The following is a 23,441-nucleotide window of genomic DNA, read 5'->3' as shown; positions in this document are numbered from 1 at the left end:
ACCATGTAGAGAGTTCAGCTACAAACAAATCACCTGTAGAGAGTTTGGCCAGAAACAAGTCACCCTGTAGAGATCAGATAGAAACAAGTCACCCTGTAGAGAGATCAGCTACAAAGAAACCATCCTGTAGAGAGTTCAATTACAAACAGATAACCCTATGGAGAGTTCAGCTAGAAACAATTCACCCTGTAGAGACATCAGCTAGAAGAAGTTACCTTGTAGAGAGTTCGGCTACAAAGAAACCATCATGTAGAGAGTTCAGCTGCAAACAAATCACCCTGTAGAAAGTTCAGCTACGAACAGATCATCCTGTATAGAAGTCAGCTAGAAGGATCCCCTTGTAGAGAGTTCAGCTGCAAACAAATCACCCTGCAGATAGTTAAGCTACAAACAACTCACCCTGTAGAGAGATCAGCTATGAACAGATCACCCTGAGAGAGATACAAAAAAAATTCACTCTGTAGAGAGATTAGCTAGAAGAAGTCACCTTGTAGAGAGATCAGCTACAAAGAAACCATCCTGTAGAGAATTTAGCTAAAAACAAATTGCCCTATAGAGAGATCAGCTAGAAGAAGTTACCTTGTAGAGAGTTCAGCTACAAAGAAACTATCATGTAGAGAGTTCAGCTACAAACAAATCACCCTGCAGAGACTTCAGCTACGAACAGGTCACTATGTAGAGTTCAGCTAGAAACAAGTAACCCTACAGAGATATCAGCTAGAAACAAGTCATCCTATAGAGAAATCAGCCAGAAGAAGTCACTTTGTATGTAGAGAGTTCGGCTACTAAAAGCCACCCTGCAGATAGTTCAGCTACAAACAAGTCACTCTGTAGAAAGATCAGCTAGAATAAGTTACCTTGTAGAGAGTTCAGCTACAAAGAAGCCATCATGTAGAGAGTTCAGCTGCAAACAAATCAGCTTGCAGAGGGTTCAGCTACAAACAGATCATCATGTAGAGTTCAGCTAGAAACAAGTCACCCTGTAGAGAGACCAGCTAGATGAAGTTACCTTGTAGAGAATTCATCTACAAAGAAACCATCATGTAGAGAGTTTAGCTGCAAACAAATCACCCTGTAGAGAGTTCAGCTACGAAAAGATCATCCTGTAGAGAGTTCAACTAGAAGAAGTCACATTGTAGATATATCGGCTAGATACAAGTTACCTTATAGGGATCAGCTACAAATAAATCACCCTGTAGAAATATGTGTTGGAAACAAATCACCATGTAGAGAGTTCAGCTAGAAACAAGTCACTATGAAAAGAGTTCAGCTACAAACAATGGGAGTTTCAGCTACAGTTCAGTTATGTATAAGAAGTCACTTTATGACCTACAGTATGCAATTATCATTCATTGTTAAATATACAAATATTTTTAATCAGACAAAAAGCTGTACATAAAATCTCTTCCTTTGTTCCACAACACCTGCAGAAAAGAAAAAAGTAAGCACCAAAGCCAGTTTATGGCTGGCTTTATGCCTTGCAATACAAAAAGAAGTGATATCTAAACCAAAACAGCAACACTAGGAGGAGGCAATGTAAATTCACCTGAATAGTCGTAATTCAAATTTTTGCCATTAACCTACCATCACAGTCATCTCTTGGCCACCACCTTGGATGTCACATCTTTTTTCATCCTGGGCTTTTTGGGGGTCGCACTCTTTTTTTACAGCTTGGCTGTTTTGGCTTAGATTATATATATATATATATATATATATATATATATATATATATATCAAGACACACGGTAGTGTGTCGTGCGGCCCAAGAAGCCGGCGCGCAACCCCGTGAGTATATTGACAGGAAGAAAGAAAACGCAATTTTCGCACCTCCGTAGCTCTGTGCTGCCTTGATGAAACAAGACAAATTTTGCTGTGTACATTCCCTCCAACTTCAGTACTCCACATTCCAAATTTGAGCGAAATCGCTTCAGGCATTCCTGAGATATGTGACTTCAAAAATTGGCTTAGTTTCTTCGTTTTTTTTTTCTTCTTATTTTTCTTCCTCTTTTCGTACACTTACAAAAACTGCTATAAAACGCGAACGCGTTATCCGATTGCCTTGAAATTTGGCACACAGAAGGGGGGTATAAAGGCGCATCTCTGTACCAACTTTGGCTGGAATACCATAAACAGGCAAAGAGTTATGAGCGTTTATGCACGAAAAATAACACCAATATGTTGTCACGCCTACAGGGTAAACCGCGTATGGGAAGAAGCTGAAAATCGGTGGGTGAATAGGTTAACTATTGAACCTCAAACCTTTTGTGGTTTGAAAGAAATCGAGCTAAAAACCAGGAAGATACAGCGAAAAAATCAACAGTGTGTAACAATTACGCAATCGAGATTAGCTAATTATTATTATTATTATTATGCTTGCCACGCCTACCAGATAAACCACTTGGGGTAATGCTTTGAAAATCGCTGTACAGATGGAGTTATCATCTTAGAAAGGCTCTTCAATGGTGTAGAAAAATCAGACTTAAAGCCACGGAGTTATAACACGAAATCCAACTTGGTGTAGCAAGTGCGAGATCGAGATACTCTAATAGAGCAGTCATCCTAATAGAGCATTCACCCTGAACAGAAGTCAAGAGATCAGTTAGAAATAAGTAACCTGTATAGAGATCAGCTACAAACAAATCACCCTGTAGAGAGTTCAGCTACAAAAAATTCACCCTGTTCAGACATCAGTTAGAAAAAGTTTTCTGGTAGAGAGTTCAGTTACAAACAAATCACCCTGTTGAAAGATCAGCAAGAAGACAGTCACAATGTGGAGAGTTAAACAAATATACCACTATAGAGATTCAGAACATTACAAGTCACACTGAAGAAAGTTCAGCTATAAACAAGTCATGCACTGTGTAGAGAATTCAGCTACAATTAAGTCACTCTCTAGAGAATTCAGTTACACAGAATTCTGCTACACACAAGTCACTGTGGAGAGAGTTCAGCTACAAACAAATTACCCTTTAGAGTGATCAGCTACAAACAAAACACTTTGCAGGGTGTTCAACTGCAACAAATCAATTACCTTTAGAGCGATCAGCAATGAACAAATCAACACAAATCTACCTGTAGAGAGATCAGCTAGAAACAAATCACCCTGAAGAGAGTTCAGCTACAAAAAATCACCCTGTAGAGACATCAGCTAGAAACTAGACACAATGTAAGGAGTTCAGCTACAAGCAATCACCCTGTAGAGAGTTCAGCTAAAACAAATCAACCTGCAGAGAGATCAGCCACAAACAAATCACCTTATAGAGAGTTCAGCTACAAACAGATCACCTGTAGAGAGATCGGCTACAAACAAATCAACCTGCAGAGAGATCATCTATATACACACAAATCAACTTGTAGAGAGATCAGCTACAAACAAATCACTCTGTAGAGAGATCAGCTAGAAACTACACACAATGTAAGGAGTTCAGCTACAAACAAATCACCCTGTAGAGAGATCAGCTACAAACTAGACACAAAGTAAGGAGTTCAGCTACAAGCAAATTACCCTGTAGAGAGTTCATCTACAAACAAATCAACCTGTAGAGCAATCAGCTAGAAACAAATCACCCTGAAGAGAGGTCAGCTACAAAAAATCACCCTGTAGAGAGATCAGCTAGAAACAAATCACCCTGAAGAGAGGTCAGCTACAAAAAAATCACTCTGTAGAGAGATCAGCTACAAACAAATTGCCCTGTAGAGAGATCGGCTACAAACAAATCAACCTGCAGAGAGATCAGCTACACACAAATCAACTTTTAGAGAGTTCAGCTACAAACAAATTATCCTGTAGAGAGATCGGCTACAAACAAATCAGCCTGTAGAGAGTTCAGCTAAAACAAATCAACCTGCAGAGAGATCAACTACAAACAAATCACCTTATAGAGAATTCAGCTACAAACAAATCTCCCTGTAGAGAGATCAGCTAGAAGAAGTTACCTTGTAGAGAGTTCAGCTTCAAACAAATCACCCTGTAGAAAGATCAGCTAGAAGAGGTCACCTTGTAGAGAGTTCAGTTACAAAAAAACCACCATGTAGAGAGCTCAGCTACAAACTAGTGACCTTGTAGAGACATCAGCTAGAAGAAGTTACCTTGTAGAGAGTTCAGCTACAAAGAAACCATTCTTTAAAGAGCTCAGCTGCAAACAAACCACCTGTACAGAATTCAGCTACAAATAAATCACCCTGTAGAAAGATGAGCTAGAAAAAGTTACCTTGTAGAGAGTTCAGTTACAAAGAAACCACCATGTAGAGAATTCAGCTACAAACTAGTGACCCTGTAAAGACATCAGCTAGAAGAAGTTACCTTGAGAGAGTTCAACTACAAAGAAACCATCATGTAGAGAGTTCAGCTACAAACAAATCTACCTGTAGAGAGATCAGCTAGAAGAAGTTACCTTGTAGAGAGTTCAGCTTCAAACAAATCACCCTGTAGAAAGATCAGCTAGAAGAGGTCACCTTGTAGAGAGTTCAGTTACAAAAAAAACCACCATGTAGAGAGCTCAACTACAAACTAGTGACATTGTAGAGACATCAGCTAGAAGAAGTTACCTTGTAGAGAGTTCAGCTACAAAGAAACCATTCTTTAAAGAGCTCAGCTGCAAACAAACCACCTGTACAGAATTCAGCTACAAATAAATCACCCTGTAGAAAGATGAGCTAGAAAAAGTTACCTTGTAGAGAGTTCAGTTACAAAGAAACCACCATGTAGAGAATTCAGCTACAAACTAGTGACCCTGTAGATACATCAGCTAGAAGAAGTTACCTTGTAGAGAGTTTAGCTACAAAGAAACCATTCTGTAAAGAGCTCAGCTGCAAACAAATCACCTATACAGAATTCAGCTACAAACAAATCACCCTGTAGAGAGATCAGCTAGAAGAAGTTACCCTGCAGATAGTTCAGCTACAAACAAATCATCCTGTAGAGAGATCAGCTAGAAGAAGTTACCTTGTAGATAGTTCAGCTACAAACAATTCACCCTGTACAGAGCTCAGTTAAAAGAGGTTTCCTTGTAGAGAGTTCAGCTACAGACAAATCACCCTGTAGAGAGATCAGTTAGAAGAAGTTACCTTGTAGATCGTTCAGCTACAAACAATTCACCCTGTAAAGAGATCAGCTAGAAGAAGTTACCTTGTAGAGAGTTCAGCTACAAAGAAACCATCATGTAGAGAATTCAGCCACAAACAAATCATGTATAGAGAGTTCAGCTACAAACAAATCTCCCTGTAGAGAGATCAGCTAGAAGAAGTTTCCTTGTAGAGAGTTCTGCTACAAACAAATCACCCTGTAGAAAGATCAGCTAGAAGAAATCACCTTGTAGAGAGTTCAGCTTCAAAGAAACAATCATGTGAGAGTTCAGGTACAAACAAATTGTCCTGTAGAGAGATCAGCTAGAAGAAGTTACCTTGTAGAGAGTTCAGCTACAAAGAAACCATCATGTAGATAGTTCAGGTACAAACAAATCACCTTGTAGAAAGATCAGCTATAGAAGAAATCACCTTGTAGAGAGTTCAGCTATGAAGAAACTATCATGTAGAGAGTTCAACTACAAACAAATCACCCTGTAGAAAGATCAGCTATAGAAGAAATCACCTTGTAGAGAGTTCAGCTACAAAGAAACCATCATGTAGAGAGTTCAGCTACAAACAAATCGGCCTGTAGAGAGATCAGCTAGAAGAAGTTACCTTGTAGAGAGTTCAGCTACAAAGAAACCATCATGTAGACAGTTCAGGTACAAACAAATCACCTTGTAGAAAGATCAGCTATAGAAGAAATCACCTTGTAGAGAGTTCAGCTATGAAGAAACTATCATGTAGAGAGTTCAACTACAAACAAATCACCCTGTAGAAAGATCAGCTATAGAAGAAATCACCTTGTAGAGAGTTCAGCTACAAAGAAACCATCATGTAGAGAGTTCAGCTACAAACAAATCGGCCTGTAGAGAGATCAGCTAGAAGAAAATACCTTGTAGAGAGTTCAGCTACAAAGAAACCATCATGTAGAGAGTTCAGCTGCAAACATATCACCTGTAGAGAGTTCAGCTAGAAACAAGTCACCCTGTAGAGAGATCAGCTAGAAAAAAGTCACCTTGTAGAGAGTTCAGCTAGAAGAAGTCACATTGTAGAGCTACAAAGAAACTACCATGTAGAGTTCAGCTGCAAACAAATCACCCTGTAGAGAACTCAGCTACAAACAAATCGCCCTGTAGAAAGATTAGCTAAAAGAAGTTACCTTATAGGGAGTTCAGCTATGAACAGATCACCCTGTAGAGAGTTCAGCTACAAACAAACCACCCTGTAGAGAGTTCAGCTACAAACAAATCACCCTGTAGAGAGTTCAGTTACAAAGAAACCACCATGTAGAGAGTTCAGCTACAAAAAAAATCAATCGCTCTGTTGAGAGTTCAGCTAGAAGAAGTCACCTTGTAGAGAGTTAAGCTGCAAATAAATCACCGTGTAGAGAATTCAGCTACAAACAAATCACCCTGTAGAAAGATCAGCTAGAAGAAGTTACCTTGTAGAGAGTTCAGCTACAAAGAAACCACCATGTAGAGAGTTCAGCTGCAAACAAATCACCTGTAGAGAGTTCAGCTAGAAACAAGTCACCCTGTAGAGAGATCAGCTAAAAACAAGTCACCCTGTAGAGAGTTCAGCTAGAAGAAGTCACATTGTAGAGAGTTCAGCTACAAAGAAACTACCACGTAGAGAGTTCAGCTGCAAACAAATCATCCTGTAGAGAGTTCAGCTAGAAGAAGTCACCTTTTAGAGAGTTCAGCTACAAAGCAACCACCATGTAAAGAGTTCAGCTGCAAAAAACTCAATCACCTTGTAGAAAGATCGGCTAGAAGAAGTTACCTTGTAGAGAGTTCAGCTACAAAGAAACCACCATGTAGAGAGTTCAGCTGCAAACAAATCACCTGTAGAGAGTTCAGCTAGAAACAAGTCACCCTGTAGAGAGATCAGCTAAAAACAAGTCACCCTGCAGAGAGTTCAGTTAGAAGAAGTCACATTGTAGAGAGTTCAGCTACAAAGAAACTACCACGTAGAGAGTTCAGCTGCAAACAAATCATCCTGTAGAGAGTTCAGCTAGAAGAAGTCACCTTTTAGAGAGTTCAGCTACAAAGCAACCACCATGTAAAGAGTTCAGCTGCAAAAAACTCAATCACCTTGTAGAAAGATCAGCTAGAAGAAGTTACCTTGTAGGGATTTCAGCTACAAACAAATCACCCTGTAGAGAGTTCAGCTACAAAGAAACCATTCTGTAAAGAGCTCAGCTGCAAACAAATCACTTGTACAGAATTCAGCTACAAACAAATCACCCTGTAGAGAGATCAGCTAGAAGAAATTACCTTGTAGATAGTTCAGCTACAAACAAATCACCCTGTAGAAAGATCAGTTAGAAGAAGTTACCTTGGAGAAAGTTCAGCTACAAAGAAACCATTTTGTAAAGAGCTCAGCTGCAAACAAATCACCTGTACAGAATTCAACTATGAACAAATCACCCTGTAGAGAGATCAGCTATAAGAAGTTACCTTGTAGATAGTTCAGCTACAAACAAATCTCCCTGTAGAGAGATCAGCTAGAAGAAATTACCTTGTAGAGAGTTCAGCTACAAAGAAACCACCATGTAGAGAGTTCAGCTGCAAAGAAATCACCCTGTAGAAAATTCTGCCAGAAACAAATTGCCCTGTAGAAAGATCAGTTAGAAGAAGTTACCTTTTAGAGAGTTCAGCTACAAAGAAACCATTCTGTAAAGAGCTCAGCTGCAAACAAATCACCTATACAGAATTCAGCTACAAACACATCACCCTGTAGAGAGATCAGCTAGAAGAAGTTACCTTGTAGATCGTTCAGCTACAAACAATTCACCCTGTAGAGAGAGCAATTAGAGGAAGTCACCTTGTAGAGTGTTCAGTTACAAAGAAACCACCATGGAGATTTCTGTAATCAATATAATATTATGTGACCGGATTTGCGAAAAGGGGTCTTCCACACACATCCAATTCCGTAACCGTTGGAGACCATAACTCAGTGTTCAAGTAACATATTAACCTGAAAATTTCACCACGTATTCAGCTATAGTGGTGCTCACCACTGTCCAAACTTCAAGGCAATAGCTCTTTCCAATCTGAAGTTATCAATTGTCAAAGTTGGCAAATTGGATGTGTGTGGAAGACCCCTTTTCGCAAATCCGGTCACATATGTATTATACAGTATATATAATTTGTACATTTACTGATAAAATATTTAAAGTACATCTACTTCATCTTTTCTTCTTCCTGTAGTAAAGAAAAAAACATAGGTTAAAAAAGTCCCAAAGCTGGCCATAGGCCGGCTTTGGGGTATACAAATACAAAAAGAAATGAAATCTAATCCAAAACAGCCAAGCTGTAAAAAAAGTGTGCGGCCCTCAGAAAGGCTATGGTGAAAAAAGATGTGAAATCCAAGGTGGCGGCCAAGAAATGGCTGTGATGGTAGGTTAATGGTAAAAATTGTAATAATGACAATTTAGGTTAATTTTGTGAAGCGGCACAAAAATTCACCTGAATTGTCGTTATTAAAATTTTTACCATTAACCTACCATCACAGCCATTTCTTGGCCGCCACCTTGGATTTCACATCTTTTTTCACCATAGCCTTTCTGAGGGCCGCACACTTTTTTTACAGCTTGGCTGTTTTGGATTAGATATATATTATATGTGAATTCTTCTCTGCAGGATAACTGGCTTGTAGCTGATCTCTGTACTAAATGACTTGAATTGTAGCCGAACTCTCTACAGGGTGACTTGTTTGTGGCTAATCTGCTTACAGGGTATCTTGTTTCTAGTTGAACTCTCTACAGGGTTGCCTTTTTGTAGTTGAACTCTCTACAAGGTGATTTGTTTGTAACTGAACTCTCTCCAGAATGATTTGTTTCTAGCTGATCTTTCTACAGGGTAACTTGTTTGGAGCTGAACACTCTGGTTTCTTTGTAGCTGAACTCTCTCTAAGGCAACTTGTTTTTAGCTGATCTTTCTATAGGATGACTTGTTTCTAATTGGTCTCTCTACAGGGTCAATTGTTTCTAGCTGATCTCTCTACATGGTGATTTGTTTTTGTAGTCAAACTCTCTACAAGGTGAGTTGTTTCTAGCTGAATTCTCTACATGGTGATTTGTTTTTGTAGCCGAACTCTCTACAAGGTGAGTTGCTTCTAGCTGATCTCTCAATAGGTTGACTTGTTTCTAGATGATCTCTCTACAAGGCTACTTGTTTCTAGCTGATCTCTCTACAGGGTCACTTGATTCTAGCTGAACTCTCTAAAAGGTGAGTTGCTTCTAGCAGACCTCTGACTTGTTTCTAGATAATCCCTCCATAAGGTAGCTGAACTTTTTACAGGGTGATTTGTTCATAGCTTAACTCGTTACAGAGTGATTTGTTTGTCTCTACAGGGTGAGTTGTTTTAAGCTAACCTCTCCATAAGGAACTTGTCTGTAGCTGAACTCTCTATAAAGGATGGTTTCTTTGTAGATTATTTGTAGAGAGATCAGCTAGACAATGTAACCCTGTAGAGAATTCAGCTACAAAGAAACAACACTGTAGAGAGTTCAGCTACAAACAAGTTACCTTATAGAAGAGATCAGCTAGAATGTAGAGAGATCTCAGCTAGAAACAACTCATCCTGTAGAAAGATCAACTAGAAACAATTCACTTTTTAGAGTGTTCAACTACAAACAAATCACCCAGTAGAGAGTGCAGCTACAACCAAATCACCCTATAGGGAGTTTAGCTACAAACAAGTCATCCTGTAGAGAGATCACCTAGACAATGTAACCCTGTAGAGAGTTCAGCTACCAAGAAATAGCACTGTAGAGATTTCAGCTACAAACAAACTACCTTATAGAGAGATCAACTACAAACAAGTCACTCTGTAGAGAGATCTCAGCTAGGTCTAGTCACTCTGTAGAGAGATTAGCTAGATACAACTCACCTTTTAGGGAGTTCAAGATAACTGGTTTGTAGCTGATCTCTCTACCGGACAACTTGAAATGTTACTTGTTTGTGGCCAAACTGTCTACAGGGTTATCTGTTTGTAGCTGAACTCTCTACAGGATGATTTGGTTGTAGCTGACTCTCTACACGGTAATTTGTTGCTAGCTGATCTCTCTACAGGGTGATTTGTTTCTAGTTGATCTCTCTACAGGGTGACTTGTTTCTGGCTGATCTCTCTAAAGGATGATTTGTTTGTAGCTGAACTCGCTACAAGGTGAGTTGTTTCTGGCTGACCTCTCTACAGGGTGACTTGTTTCCAGCTGATAAGGTAGTTGTTTGCAATTGAGCTCCCTACAGTGTTATTTCTTTGTAGCTGAACTCTCTACAGGGTTACTTTGTCTAGCTAATCTCTCTATACAGTGATTTGTTTGTAGCTGAACTCTCTATAGGGCGATTTTTTTGTAGCTGAACTCCGTACAGGGTGATTTGTTTCTAGCTGATCTATCTACCAGGTGGCTTATTTCTAGCTGATTTCTATACAGGGTCACTTGTTTCTAACTGATTTCTCTACAGGGTGATTTGTTTGTAGCTGAACTCCCTAAAAAGTAAGTTGTTTCTAGCTATCTCTCTACAGAGTGACTTGTTTCTAGCTGAGATCTCTCTACAGGGTGCCTTTTTTGTAGCTGTTCTCTCTATAAGGTAATTTGTTTGTAGCTGAACTCTCTACAGGGTGATTTGTTTGTAGCTGAACTCTCTACAGGGTGATTTTGTTGTAGCTGAATTCTCTACAGAGTGATTTGTTTGTGGCTGAACTCTCTAATGGGTGATTTGTTTCTAACTGAGTTCTCTACAGGGTGACTTGTTTCTAGCTGATCTCTGTATAGGATAACTTGTGAACTCTCTACAAGGTGGTTGTTTTTTTTTGTAGCTAAAGTCTCTACACGGTGATTTGTTTGTAGCTGAACTTTCTACAGGGTTACCTGTTTGTAGCTGAACTCTGTACAGAGTGGTACTCTCTACACAGTGACTTGTTTGTAGCTGAATTCTCTACAGAGTGACTTGTTTGTAGCTGATCATGAACTCTCCACAGGATGACTTGTTTGCAGCTGAACTCTCTTCAGTATGACTTGCAATGTTCTGAATTTCTATTTGTAGCTGAACTGTCTACATAGTGACTTGTTTGTAACTTAATTAACTGTTTATGTTTGTACCTGAACTCCCTACAGAATAACTTGCAATGTAGTAGACTTTGGCACCTCTACAGTGAAACTGTTTCCAATTGGATGAGAGATCATGGAGCTAAAAAGGTGTGAAAATTACATTTTCTTTCTTCCTTCAATATACTCACGGTGTGGTGTGCCAGCTTCTTGGGCCACATAACACACTACTGTGTGTCTTGATATATATTATTGTATGATGAAAGTACATGACTGACTTCAGCAGCTGTATCGATATGCACACAAGCATACACCGTGCAGATTTATGCACAACATAAACATACACATGAATATGCGCAACGGTAACACAAGTCCTACAATACAAGTAATAGTTATAACACACCCATGAGGTTTGTATCTGATTTGTAAACATGACATCCAAGGCCCTTGGGGTAAGTAGAATTCGAGGAAAATGGATACGGGATAGGAACGGAAAGCAGAAATGGGAACAAACCACGGAAAATTTCTTATAAAGGTCATCATGTAATATACAGGTTGGATTCACAGTACAATGTTTCTTTACAGCATTGCTTGGATCCTTTCACTAAAACGATCAAAACACTCTAATAGAGCAATCACCTGTATTTAAAAAAAATTAACTTATAGAGCAGTTAAGAATGTTTTGCTAACTACCCCACCAGGGACCCACATTGATGGCCTGTGAATTAATGGACTATAGCTAGTTGTCATAGATTAGCTAGGTATATACACTAGCTAACTCATCAATATCAAAAGTTAACTACTTCTATGAAACTATAAACATTTTAAAATATTAAACATAAACTTGAAATTAATACTGATGAAAACTGAGGTTCACAAAGTTAACTGACAGTGTCTATATTATAGGCTTTGAAAACTACACACTACTGCTTTTTTCAGATAAGAAGTCATGTGATGGAAGTATGTATGCAGCACTGGTATGCTTGTCAAGAGAAGTGGCTCCAAGAGGAGTCCCCATGCATGACTGCCACATACCCATCATTTGACTTATCCCTGAGGTTGCAGGTACAACTTCTCGCATCTATATGCAGGTACTCTCAGTTCATTAGAATCCTTTGTAAGATTTCAAGGTAGTAGCTAGCAATGTTGTATGAGGTAGCTAGTCTATATACCTATATAATCTATGACAGCTATAGCCCATCAATTCACAAGCCATCGATGTGGGTAACAAAAAAATCACTTCTATGTGGGTTATATAAAACATTCTTGACTGCTCTATTTTTATTTAATTAACCACAAAGGGTAAGGTGAGCACAAAAGGTAAAAGCCATAGGAGTATCACCTACAAAAAACACAAGATACAAAAACAAAACAAAACACAACAAACTGTACATACACATCAGTACAAAAGAATTAAATAAACTTATACAACAGATGCCTAATTACATAGAAACTTATATAACACATGTCTAAAGGAGGATTGATGAGGTACAGAGAGTATTTCTTGTGGGACATAATTCCAGAAAAAGATACTGTTTACAAAAAAAACAACCTATGAGAGTTACTTGTAGATTGTTTACATAGTAAAGAGAAGGAGAGGGATCTTGTAGGATAATTGGAAAACGTGAAGTAACTGGAAAAGGTCAAGGAATTGTGACAATGAAACATATCATAGATGGTATCTATTAGATACTTGTGGTGAGTTGAAAGAGATGGCCAATGGAGCTCATGACAACATTCACTGGAGGACTTAGACCATGTGTGACTATGACAGTTGTACTTGCTGCCACACACCCAATGAGCAGGTGACTGCTCTATTAGAGTGTTTTGATTGTTTTAGCGAAAAGATCCAAACAATGCTGCAGACACATTGTGCTGCAAAATCCAACCTGTCCAACCTGTATATTGCATGATGACCTTTATCAGGTGTTTTCTGTGGGTCGTTTTTGTTTCTGCTTTCCTGTTCCTATTTTCCTTGAATTCTACTTATCCGGCCCTCAGGTGTTGTGTTTACAAATCAGATAAAAACCAAATGGATGTTTTCTAACTAATTTGTGGTATGGGGCATGCTCAGATCAAAGTTACCCATTTGTTACATGGAAGGAACAAGAAAGCAAGGCTAATATTGGCTACCGTTGAGTGCTGTGTACAAGGAATGATATTACTCACTAATTACTGTCTTTATGGTTAGTTAATTCATTGTTTGCTAGTTTATTCATTGGTACGAGTGTGAAGTGCCATCATCGATGCCAATTACTCCAGCCATTGTACTGCTTCACATCATTTAGACGGGTGTAGTTGAAGTGTTGGATATTCATTGCTGAGTGGTGCAGCACTATAATAGCCTTGGTTAGCGTAATTTGTTAAGTGGAACAAGATACATTCTGTGTGGTATACACAGATATAGTTCCGTTTTATATCATTCCGTGTGGTATACACAGATACTGGTTCAGCCCAGCAGTTTAACTGCTTCCCATTCATTCAGTGTTGTGTGTTCATTCTTTCCAGAGCAATTTACCTCCTTGTCAGTCCTTGATGTATTAGCCTTGTATTGTGACTTCCTGTATTAGTCTGGTGTTTGGTTTTGTTTGATGCTTTTGAAATAATTAATGGCCAGACTGTGCGGCCAAAAGAAGGTACTTAGTCATGTTACAATTATTTGTAAACCGGTTTACAACTGGTTTGTAACACTGGTGGCAGCCTTTGATCTGCCCACGCTCCACACTACAAATTAGATATGAAACACTGTTATAAGAACTCTAGTACCTGGTACCATGTATTAATGTATATTGGTGATCAGTGTTGGGCAAGTTACTTTGTAAAAGTAACTAGTTACATATTACATATTACTTGCAACTGAACTATTTAGTTACAGTTACATATTACTCATAAAATAAAGAAACTATAATAATATTACATATTATATTACTTTGTGTCCACAGCTTTAAGTTGTCACGTGTGACACTACCACTTTATCACGTGACATGATTGCATTATTGGACAATGTACATATATTGGTTATAAGTAAGAAGCTGGTGAATAAGCTTCATTCAGTAGGCTTCGTTACTTCGTTGTGGCTAGGCATTACTCAGAGGATAACTAACGAGATTAGTAACTTCGTTACTTGTATATAGTAATAATATTATGTAATATTAGACTTGTTACAGTAACTATATTGCTTAGGTAACATGTTACATTTGTAAGTAAAGTAACTTGAGTTATATTACCCATTTTTATAGCGCATTTCTTTATATTACTTAATTACCACAAAAGTAGTAATATTACGTAACGTGTTACTTATGTAACGCGTTACTCCCAACACTGTTGGTGATGTTGGAACGACGCATGGTGTAAAGTGTTTAAGTGTAATAAATATTAGGGTTTACTTTAAAGTGTTTGAATTCAATAAGGATATTAGTGGATCCAAGGGGTGGTGTGCCAAATAGTGTTGCACCAATATGAGATTTTGTCGATACTCTGATAACTGACATTGGATAATTATCTGATAAACGTAGCTGATCCGATATAGTACAACATGTCTATTTTGTAGTTTTTACTAGTGAAGGATCACTTTAGCTTGTTTATAGTGGCAGTATTGCTACAACAACAGCTGACAGTACACTGAAGCAGTATTAACAACATTATAATACAGGAAAATGCAACTCATTACATTTGTAGATATCATTTGGTGCACATGAGTATGTTTTTCTGAATGAATTCATATATCTGTATCTGCTGCTTTTTTTCATCTTGGTGCCAATCCAATTCCGATATACAAAAAACACAGCTGATATATGGTTTTTCCAATAACTGATCCGATTAGCGGTACAACACTAGTGCCAAAATAATTAAAACTGTTCTGATCAAAGATGTAGGAGTCTGGACACAAGTCAGATAAGTGTCACTGTTCCACTGACCCAGTGTCTTATTGAGCCAAGGAGGTAGACCTACTGTGGCTGAGGTGGTTTCCGCACTTATTCTGAAGCCGTGTGTGCAATATAGCTGTAGGCTGTAGCCAGCTTGTTGTAGTCACTGCTGAAATGTTCTGGATAGCTGAGGTCTAGTTAAAGGATCCCTGCTGAGAATAGTGATCCAGTTTGATGATTCAAAGGTTTACTGTACTCCTCTAATTAATATATTAAAAATTATAAATTTAAAAATGAAGTAGAGTTTCAAGCTATAAAAAGTAGTGAAACAAGAGATGAACAATGGTAGCTATTACAGCATAGCTCAGTGTTAAATTCCTACTTTGGCATGGTATAACAATTATTTTGTGTTCAGTGCCAAAGTAGGGATTTTCCACTGAGCTATGCTGTAACAGCTACCATTGTTCATCTCTTGTTTCACTACTTTTTATAGCTTGAAACCCTACTTCATTTTTAAATTTATAATTTTTAATATACTAGTTTGTTTAGTAAGCATACAGCTAGCTATAAACATGTGACTGTTTTATTAGGGTGACTGCTGTATTAGAGTATCTCTAGTCAGCCTGCGAAGATGTGCTTGCCCCCAAAAGGGGTGTGGTCATCGTGGTTTAGATCGATTATTAGACTAGAGTATCTCGAATTAGCCTACCAACTTGAGGGTGTGTGGTCACAAATACAGCTAGCGTAAAAAGGGCGTGGTCATTGTGGTCTCGATCGATAATACATAAAACAAAGAATGGGCGTGACCTTGTTACCTGTAGTGGAGTACTGGTACCTCCGTACAGTCGGACGCCGTACAGCATAGTCTAAGCGCTTTAAATAATTTTGTGGCGTCTATTATGCTGGTTAAAGAAAGTGTTGGTATGGAAAATTAACGCCTTGGTATGGTTTCGTTGGATGAATACAAAGACAAGCAGCCTGATTGAAGATAAAAGAAAAGACAAAGTGCACAGGGCGCACACTCGTTGGAACCCCAAAAGACATATCCCACCGGTGAGTTTGTTGTTGTGGCGTAAAATGGAGACCGTGCACGGCTCTAGGCTTGCGACTGTGGTCAGTGAGTGAGTGAGTGAGTGAGTGAGTGAGTGAGTGAGTGAGTGAGTGAGTGAGTGAGTGAGTGAGTGAGTGAGTGAGTGAGTGAGTGAGTGAGTGAGTGAGTGAGTGAGTGAGTGAGTGAGTGAGTGAGTGAGAGTGAGTGAGTGAGACAAAATTTTGAGTTTTGACGATTTTTTAAAAACTCTATATCCGACCGCCAGTAAGTGTTTTCTTGTTTTTAACGCTACATTTGATGTTAGATGGACTAATATTATTCCGTAAAGGTGATTTTCGCCGCATAAGAATTTTCTAAGCTGGTTTTTAAGGGCGGTATTTTTGGCAGCGCGTGTCACTTTTTTATTCAAACCCTACTTAAAATTTGATAAGCAAGAGGCTCATTATCAGTTGGGTCTGTGTGTCCTCTTTCCAGGTGAGCCAGACGTACACCAAATAAATACACTTTGGTGGTTTTATAGAATACAATTGATGCTAAGTGAGCACAAAAGAACTGAAGTGTTCAGGGAGAAGCAGGGTAAGGAGGAATGTTACAGGAAATACAGAAGTGGAATGATATTACTCCTGATTTGTAAGTTAGTCTAGTTGATGGCACTACACCAAGGTAAATAAGCTGCTGAACGGTTGAACAAAGGATGGGGTTGGCCATGTATGGATGTGATCTGGGTTCTGGTAAGCAGTTGGTGCCAGGTTTGGAACCTGTTGACCTGAAAATGAGATAGGGAGTCAGCTATACACTTGTTAATGCCAGATATGTGTGTGAATATGATGTTGATGTGGTGATGTGCAACACTTAAATATAACATGCGCACCAATGTCATGGTCTCTGGGTTGTGTGTTGGGCCTTTATGCTAGATATCGACTACTGCCGCATTGTCACAATGGAATAACATATGTGACCAGATTTGCAAAAAGGTACCTTTTTCACACATAAAATTTGACCCATTTTTTGAACTTTGCAACTTCATAACTTTATAACTTTTTAATCAAAGCATACCATTGCCTGACATTTTCCATGAGTGTGGCTGTAGTATCTGGCTACAGTTTGATGCAAGAGCAACTTAATCAGTATAAGAAGTCAACAGCTATGACATTTTGTTTGCTGGTATGTAAAATGTGTGGAAAAGGTACCTTTTCGCAAATCCGGTCACATATTTTGTTTAGTACAGAGGTGACCCCAAGAGTGGATGGCACAAATGATGGCATAAAGCTCTTCCACACAATGGGCATAATTGATTGGCATTTAGTCCAATGGATTATAACCAGCAGCCGTTCCAGAAAGCGCCCCAACCTTGTGCATCCAAAGCATCAGTGAAGAGTTCCATTTTAAGACTGAGCGTCCAACAGTCTTCTAAAATGAAGATTTGTACCTGATCAGGTGGGGAGGAACTCCTGCCACCAGGCCAGATGTTGCTGGGCTTCTTGTGTGATTGGTAAGTGGTAGTGAAGGTTCTGTACTGTCATGCTTAGGTCAGTTAGACAATGTAGAAAAATTCACCCAGCAGGAACGACCTAGCAGGCATGCCAATGAGTGATGGTAGCTGGAATTTTGTTCTTTTGGGTTTCTTAGGTTCTGTGAAGAATTGAAGTTCAGCCAAAATGGCGGATTTATGCTCCTTAGAAATGAATAGCGGTCGTTGACCATGTGTCTATACCAATGCATAAAAATGTTATCTGTGTAGTAGAGGTTACCACCTTCTTTAATTGGGGCATTGAGGTGGTGACACAGCTGGAGCACAGAGCCTAGGTTTTATTGGCAAACAGGAGATCCCAGGGTCCCACTGTTAGAAAACCATCCAAATAATGGAGGAGATGTTTGACATTGTAATTATATTGTAGAATCCAATGGATTGCAGATACTAGACGATTAAATACAGATGGGGTTGAGTGCATGGTGAAGGTATCCACACAGTAGTTACTGTGCCAGTAAATCCATAGTAGATTCCAGTCCACTGGTCTGACTGGAATCAGTCTAAAGCATTTTTAACATTCATCTTGCTCAATAAGATACCAGGTCCAAGCTTGTTAACTATGGAGTATGCATCATCTACTGTACAGTAATTAAGAGCATATACTGAGGGGCCTGTAAAATCATTAATACTGAAACCTATAGGTGTGGACAGGTGGTAAATGGTTCTCCACCTGCCAAAATGCTTTGGCACAATGCCCAACAGCAGAGCAAAGTAAGAGTGGAGCATTGAAAGGTCCTAGTATTCTAGTTTGAGTGCACTCTGAGTGGAGAGCATCATCCAAAATGGATGGGTTCACAAATGCAGATTGTAAGTTGTGTGCTGTGTATGCAAACTGTGGGCCTGTGTAACCAATGTTACACCCTTGTCGAATGTCAGATAAGAGCAGCTGGACAAAAGCCTTGTCAGGGTGATAGCATAATTTGCACTCGAGAGTGAGTGATCCCCACTTATCTATGCTGGGTAGGGGAATTCCTCACAAATAAGGTGGGGCAAGTGTGCTTTGGGTGTGCCCCCTTGCATTGTTTGCAAATGTTGAGGTATTGACAGTTGGTACATGGGCAAGTTCCTCGGTTGTTGAAATCACAGCAGATTTGTGAGAGTGATTGTGGTGGGAAGAGTGATGGTGGTTGGGAGGAGATGAGGGTGTCTGCTTGGGGATTGACTGCACGAGGAGTAGTTGGGGCTTTACCAGGGGTTTGGAAGGGGGGTAGCTCTGGAGCTGAAGATGTACTAGCACGAAAGGGAGAACGGTCAGGGCAATGATACATGCTGCTGCAGTGTGGGCAAGGCCAGTGTTCTGGTTGAGATTTGGGTATGGATAAGCATTCTACCCATGTATTAAGGTGGCGTACATCCCAGCGTAAGATAGGATAGCTGGCAGCCAAGGTGCAGAATTTAATTTCGTAGGTAATCCAAGCTGAAAGGGGGAGATGGAGATTTAAAGAGGTTATGATACGCTGGTAGCCAAACATTACCAGTGTTTGGGATGGTTTAGCTGAAAGAATAGTGGAAACATACCTGTTCCAAGTCACCATCCATAAGGCAAAGTAGTTGGTTTTTTTTTGGAGTGGGTGGGGGTTGGGGCTAGTTGAAATATGCAGCATGAACGTTTGTGTATGCTGCTGAGCAGTGGATGCATTGCGTACAGAGAATATGGAATGGGTGAGCAGGCTATTGAAATCTATGTACTCACCTGCCAGGATTCAAGTGTGTAGACGTGCTGGTACTGGAGCTTTTAGAGGAGGAGGATGAGTGGCTCCTAGAAACTCCTGTTCACTGGTTGTTAGTTGAGGAAGCAAGTTGAGGCTGGCTGTTGAAGTAGGAGTCAGTGTCACTCTGGATGTAGAGATTGTGGTTTGTGATTGAGTAAGCAATGGTCTTGGTGTACTGATAGTGACCTGTGACTAAGTTACTTGTGTACCGCTAGGAATTGCTCGAATTATAAGTTGTTGTTGGTGGAGGTACTCTTGGTTGTTTGCTGTGGACTGAGGGAATAAGGTTAGGCTAGCTGCTGGTTGAGAGGTGGGGGTGACTGTTGTTGCAGAAGTAGGGATCACAAGTTGTGTCTGAGAAGCCTGTGGATTTGGATTAGTAATGGTGACCTGCAACTGAGGTATTAGGGTACCACTGGAAATTGCTTGAAGTAATTTGTTTGTAAGCTGCTGTTGTGGGAGCTGCTGTAGTTGTGATGAAAGCAGACACAGCATCTCATTGGTCATTGTGTTGTTGTGACTGGTGGTTGGGTTGGAATGTACTGTGGGAGTACCTACTTGAGTTCTTGTGTTAGCCTGCAGCTGCAAAGCGTCATGGAGGAGATGTGACGATACCTCCATATGGTGTAGGTTTCTAGACTTTAGTTCCTGTAGCAACACTGCCTCGGTGAGGGATATAAGTTGCGATAGTGAAGCCAACGGCCAAGTTGACGGGGTGGTGGGATTGAACGTTGCCAAATCTGAGTTCTGCAAGTCAGATCTAGTGTTTCGACAAGTTTTTGGCATGATCAGTTGTTGTCTAGGTGATTCTTTATAGTACTGTTAAGGTTGTAGGATCGTTGTTGAGTTTACGTAAGTTGATAGATAGCTAGTTTTAGAATAACGAATGGATTGAATTTAGCAAACCTGGCTGCTAGGTTTACAGTCATGCCTTAAGTTGATAGTTGAATAATGCAACAATCTTAAATTATAACAGTTATGCACAGTATTGGGGACTTAGCTGGTTTTGTAGCAGAGCAGTAGGAGCTGTCAGTGTCCAGATTTGACGATAAGTAGTTTCTCTGGTGTAGCCAAACTTTCTCAAGCAGTGTATAATTTCTCCAGCAGTGTCGGTTTCTCCAAACTTCTACCTCTATGGGCTGAGGAAATGGCTAATTGCTCAAATTAGGCACCAAATGCGCAGATGAAACAAATGGACAATTATGGCAAACACAGCTCAGTTCAGTTACTATATAGGGAATGTGGAATTTAATTATGACATGCACTTATGCAACCAGGTGACAGATGGTGCTATAACTTGATTCTGCTCCTGACCCACCACTCCTGGAAGCTAGCCTGTTAACTAGGCAACAAACTACGAAACAAACAAAATGGCAAAGCACCCAGATATTATCACTTCATGAAATCATCTATCCTTTTTGCCATATCTCCTCCTAAGCATTTCACATGTGTAGTGTAAGCAGAAAACAAGTAACTACTGCACAAAAATCTGGTTTTAACGTTGTACTCCATTATACTTGAGCAATAAAATTGTTATTACATCTGGGTCTTATGCAGTAGTGATATCATCATAATGACAATGAGCTCTATAACATAACATTTTTTTTGCTATACAGATAAATAAAGATTTTTAATCCTTAGATCTCATATAAATTACATTTATATATAAATGTTAAGGCATACATAAGTATGTTAACAAGTTTACTATTAGCTCACCAGTAGTGTCACCAATATTTACTATAGTCTGACTACGTTGACCAATATTAACCTTCCTTGGCTGTGTTCTATCAGTAATTGTGAGTATAAAACTTTCACCATCTTCCCGTATCTCATCTTCAAACACAGGTATATTAAAGGAAACTTCAATGGCATTAGGGAGAAATACAACTGTGTATTGTCCTGACATATAGTCACTTTCTGAAATTATCATTACAATGTTAGAGATGTATAGTACCTTCCTTACCTGTGGCAGCATTGTCTCTAGTGTTTACTGTGATAGTAATATTAGTTGATGATGGGTTACTAAGTACTAGTGTAGGTTTTACTGCCTCTTCATCTTCATCAACATAATACATGGACTGTTTAAAAGTAACAGTGATATCTACAATCATATAGTACACAAATTAGTAGGTCACATTACAGCCACTTAATTACCATCATCATCTCTAATGGTCACTGTGGTCTGACTGGGATCACTAATAGTAACACGATCAGGTAGTGAGTTAAAGATAATACTAAGTTGAAATTGTTCATCATTCTCCAATACATTATCATCCAATATAGGAATATTAAATGATGCTGTAATCATTCCAGCAGGAAATGTGACAATGTATGGTCCAGAGGTATAATCAACATCCCCTATCATAATATAATATAACTGAATATTATGAATTTCTCCTACCAGTTGCAGTAAAATCACTGTTTTGAACTTGTAGAATAATATCACTTGATGATGGGTTATTGAAAATAAGATTAACTGATATTTCACTTCCTTTATTTCCTTCTTTATATGTATATTTTTGTTTACTAAATTTCACATTTACAGCTGCAGCAAGCAAAAATGTGTAACAGATAATTTGTAATCTTCACCCTACTCACCATCCTGGTCCAGTATAGTTACAGTAACATTATTACTACTAGTAACACCATTGGGTAGTGATGATGGATCAATAATAAGATTAAATGTTTCTGACATTTCATGAACATCATCATCAGTTATTATAACACTAAATGTAACATCATTCTCTCCAGCAGGAATTGTAACAATGTATGGTCCAGAACTATAGTCACTACCTGCACATTATTATTTTGATAACTGATAGAATGTCAGGTGTTTACTTACCACTAGCAGTAAGAGTATCACTAATCACTCTTAACTAATCACTCTTAACTAATCACTCTTAACAAAATATCAATTGATGAAGGATTACTGTGATGTAGTGTAATGCTAACTTTTCCATCATCTTCATTTACACTGTAGGTTGACTGAGCAAATCTCACAGTAGACACTGAGAAATAGCAAATGTATGAAACTACATAAGTAATGCACTGAAACTAATACAAACATATTAACCCTATCGGCATGGTAGTATGAGACTTACATCAGTAAGGCTATAAATACCCGATAAGTATCTCTGTATGGTGACTTTAAAATGGTAGCATACATAGTAGAACAGTGTCAAGCAACAGCAGACATGAAGAAAGCAAGCAATTACCTATATTGGCACAGTGGAATGGGCAGTAAGCCTAATGAACTTAAAAGAACAACTTGATAGAAGTAGCACAGCACAACACTCCTCCAATTATGGACTTAATTAAACTAGTTTTACCACTATGCAGATTGGTGGTACTAGTTTAGTAGGATCACAAAGGTTTGCAATTTCTTGCCAAACTGTACCATTCAGAAGCCAGCCTCAAAATACCTTCATAACAACTTGGTAGTATTGGTTGAGTACAACCAAGCGCCTTCATGCATGATAACCTGAAGTGCTTCCAATAAGTCATAGAAGCTAAATTAGGAATGTTTGAATAAACTGGATTAGGATCAAAGAAAATTTGAAACAAGGGAATAGTTAAAAAGTAGTGAAACAAGAGAAGTTGTCTATATCTGGAGACACACTAATGAATATTCAATCAAGACACACGGTAGTGTGTCGTGTGGCCAAGTAAGCTGGTATGCCACACACTGTGAGTATATTGAAAGGAAGAAAGAAAATGCAACATTTGCACCTCCGTAGCTCTATGTGCTGCTTTTACGAAATAAGATAATTTTTGCTGTGGACACACCCACCAACATCAGTACTCCACATACCAAATTTGATTGAAATCACTTCAAGCGTTCCCAAGACATGGGACTTCAAAAATGGCATAGTTTCTTCATTTTTCTTAATTTTTTCTCTTTTTGCACACTTACTAAAATTGCCATAAAAGGAAAATGCCATATTGGATTGCCTTGAAATTTGATACACAGAAGGAGGGTATAAAGGTGCATCGTGGTACCACATTTGGCTGGAATATGATAAACAGTGAAGGAGTTATTAGCGATTATTCACGAAATATATCACCAATATGTTGTCACGCCTACAGGATAAACCGCTTATGGGAAGAAGCTGAAAATCAGTATGTGAATAGGTTAACTATTGAACCTCAAACCTCT

At 39.0% G+C, this 23,441-nt stretch overlaps 1 protein-coding gene across 1 annotated transcript; it reads right to left on the bottom strand.

The window, feature by feature from the left end:
- Positions 1-20,957: 20,957 nt before the first annotated feature.
- Positions 20,958-21,980, bottom strand: LOC136267692 (sodium/calcium exchanger Calx-like). The gene is made up of 5 exons (XM_066062841.1): positions 21,884-21,980; positions 21,687-21,830; positions 21,440-21,643; positions 21,249-21,386; positions 20,958-21,202 (listed from the first exon to the last, which is right to left on the bottom strand). Exons 1-5 carry the CDS (start codon positions 21,978-21,980, stop codon positions 20,958-20,960), a joined length of 828 nt encoding a protein of 275 aa, XP_065918913.1.
- Between the last annotated feature and the right edge of the window lie 1,461 nt (positions 21,981-23,441).

Source organism: Dysidea avara, chromosome 9 (genome assembly GCF_963678975.1).
Source record: "Dysidea avara chromosome 9, odDysAvar1.4, whole genome shotgun sequence".
Classification (NCBI taxonomy): domain Eukaryota; kingdom Metazoa; phylum Porifera; class Demospongiae; order Dictyoceratida; family Dysideidae; genus Dysidea; species Dysidea avara.
The sequence above is the reverse complement of the archived record's forward strand: the minus strand, read 5'-3'. Positions and strand labels throughout refer to the sequence as shown.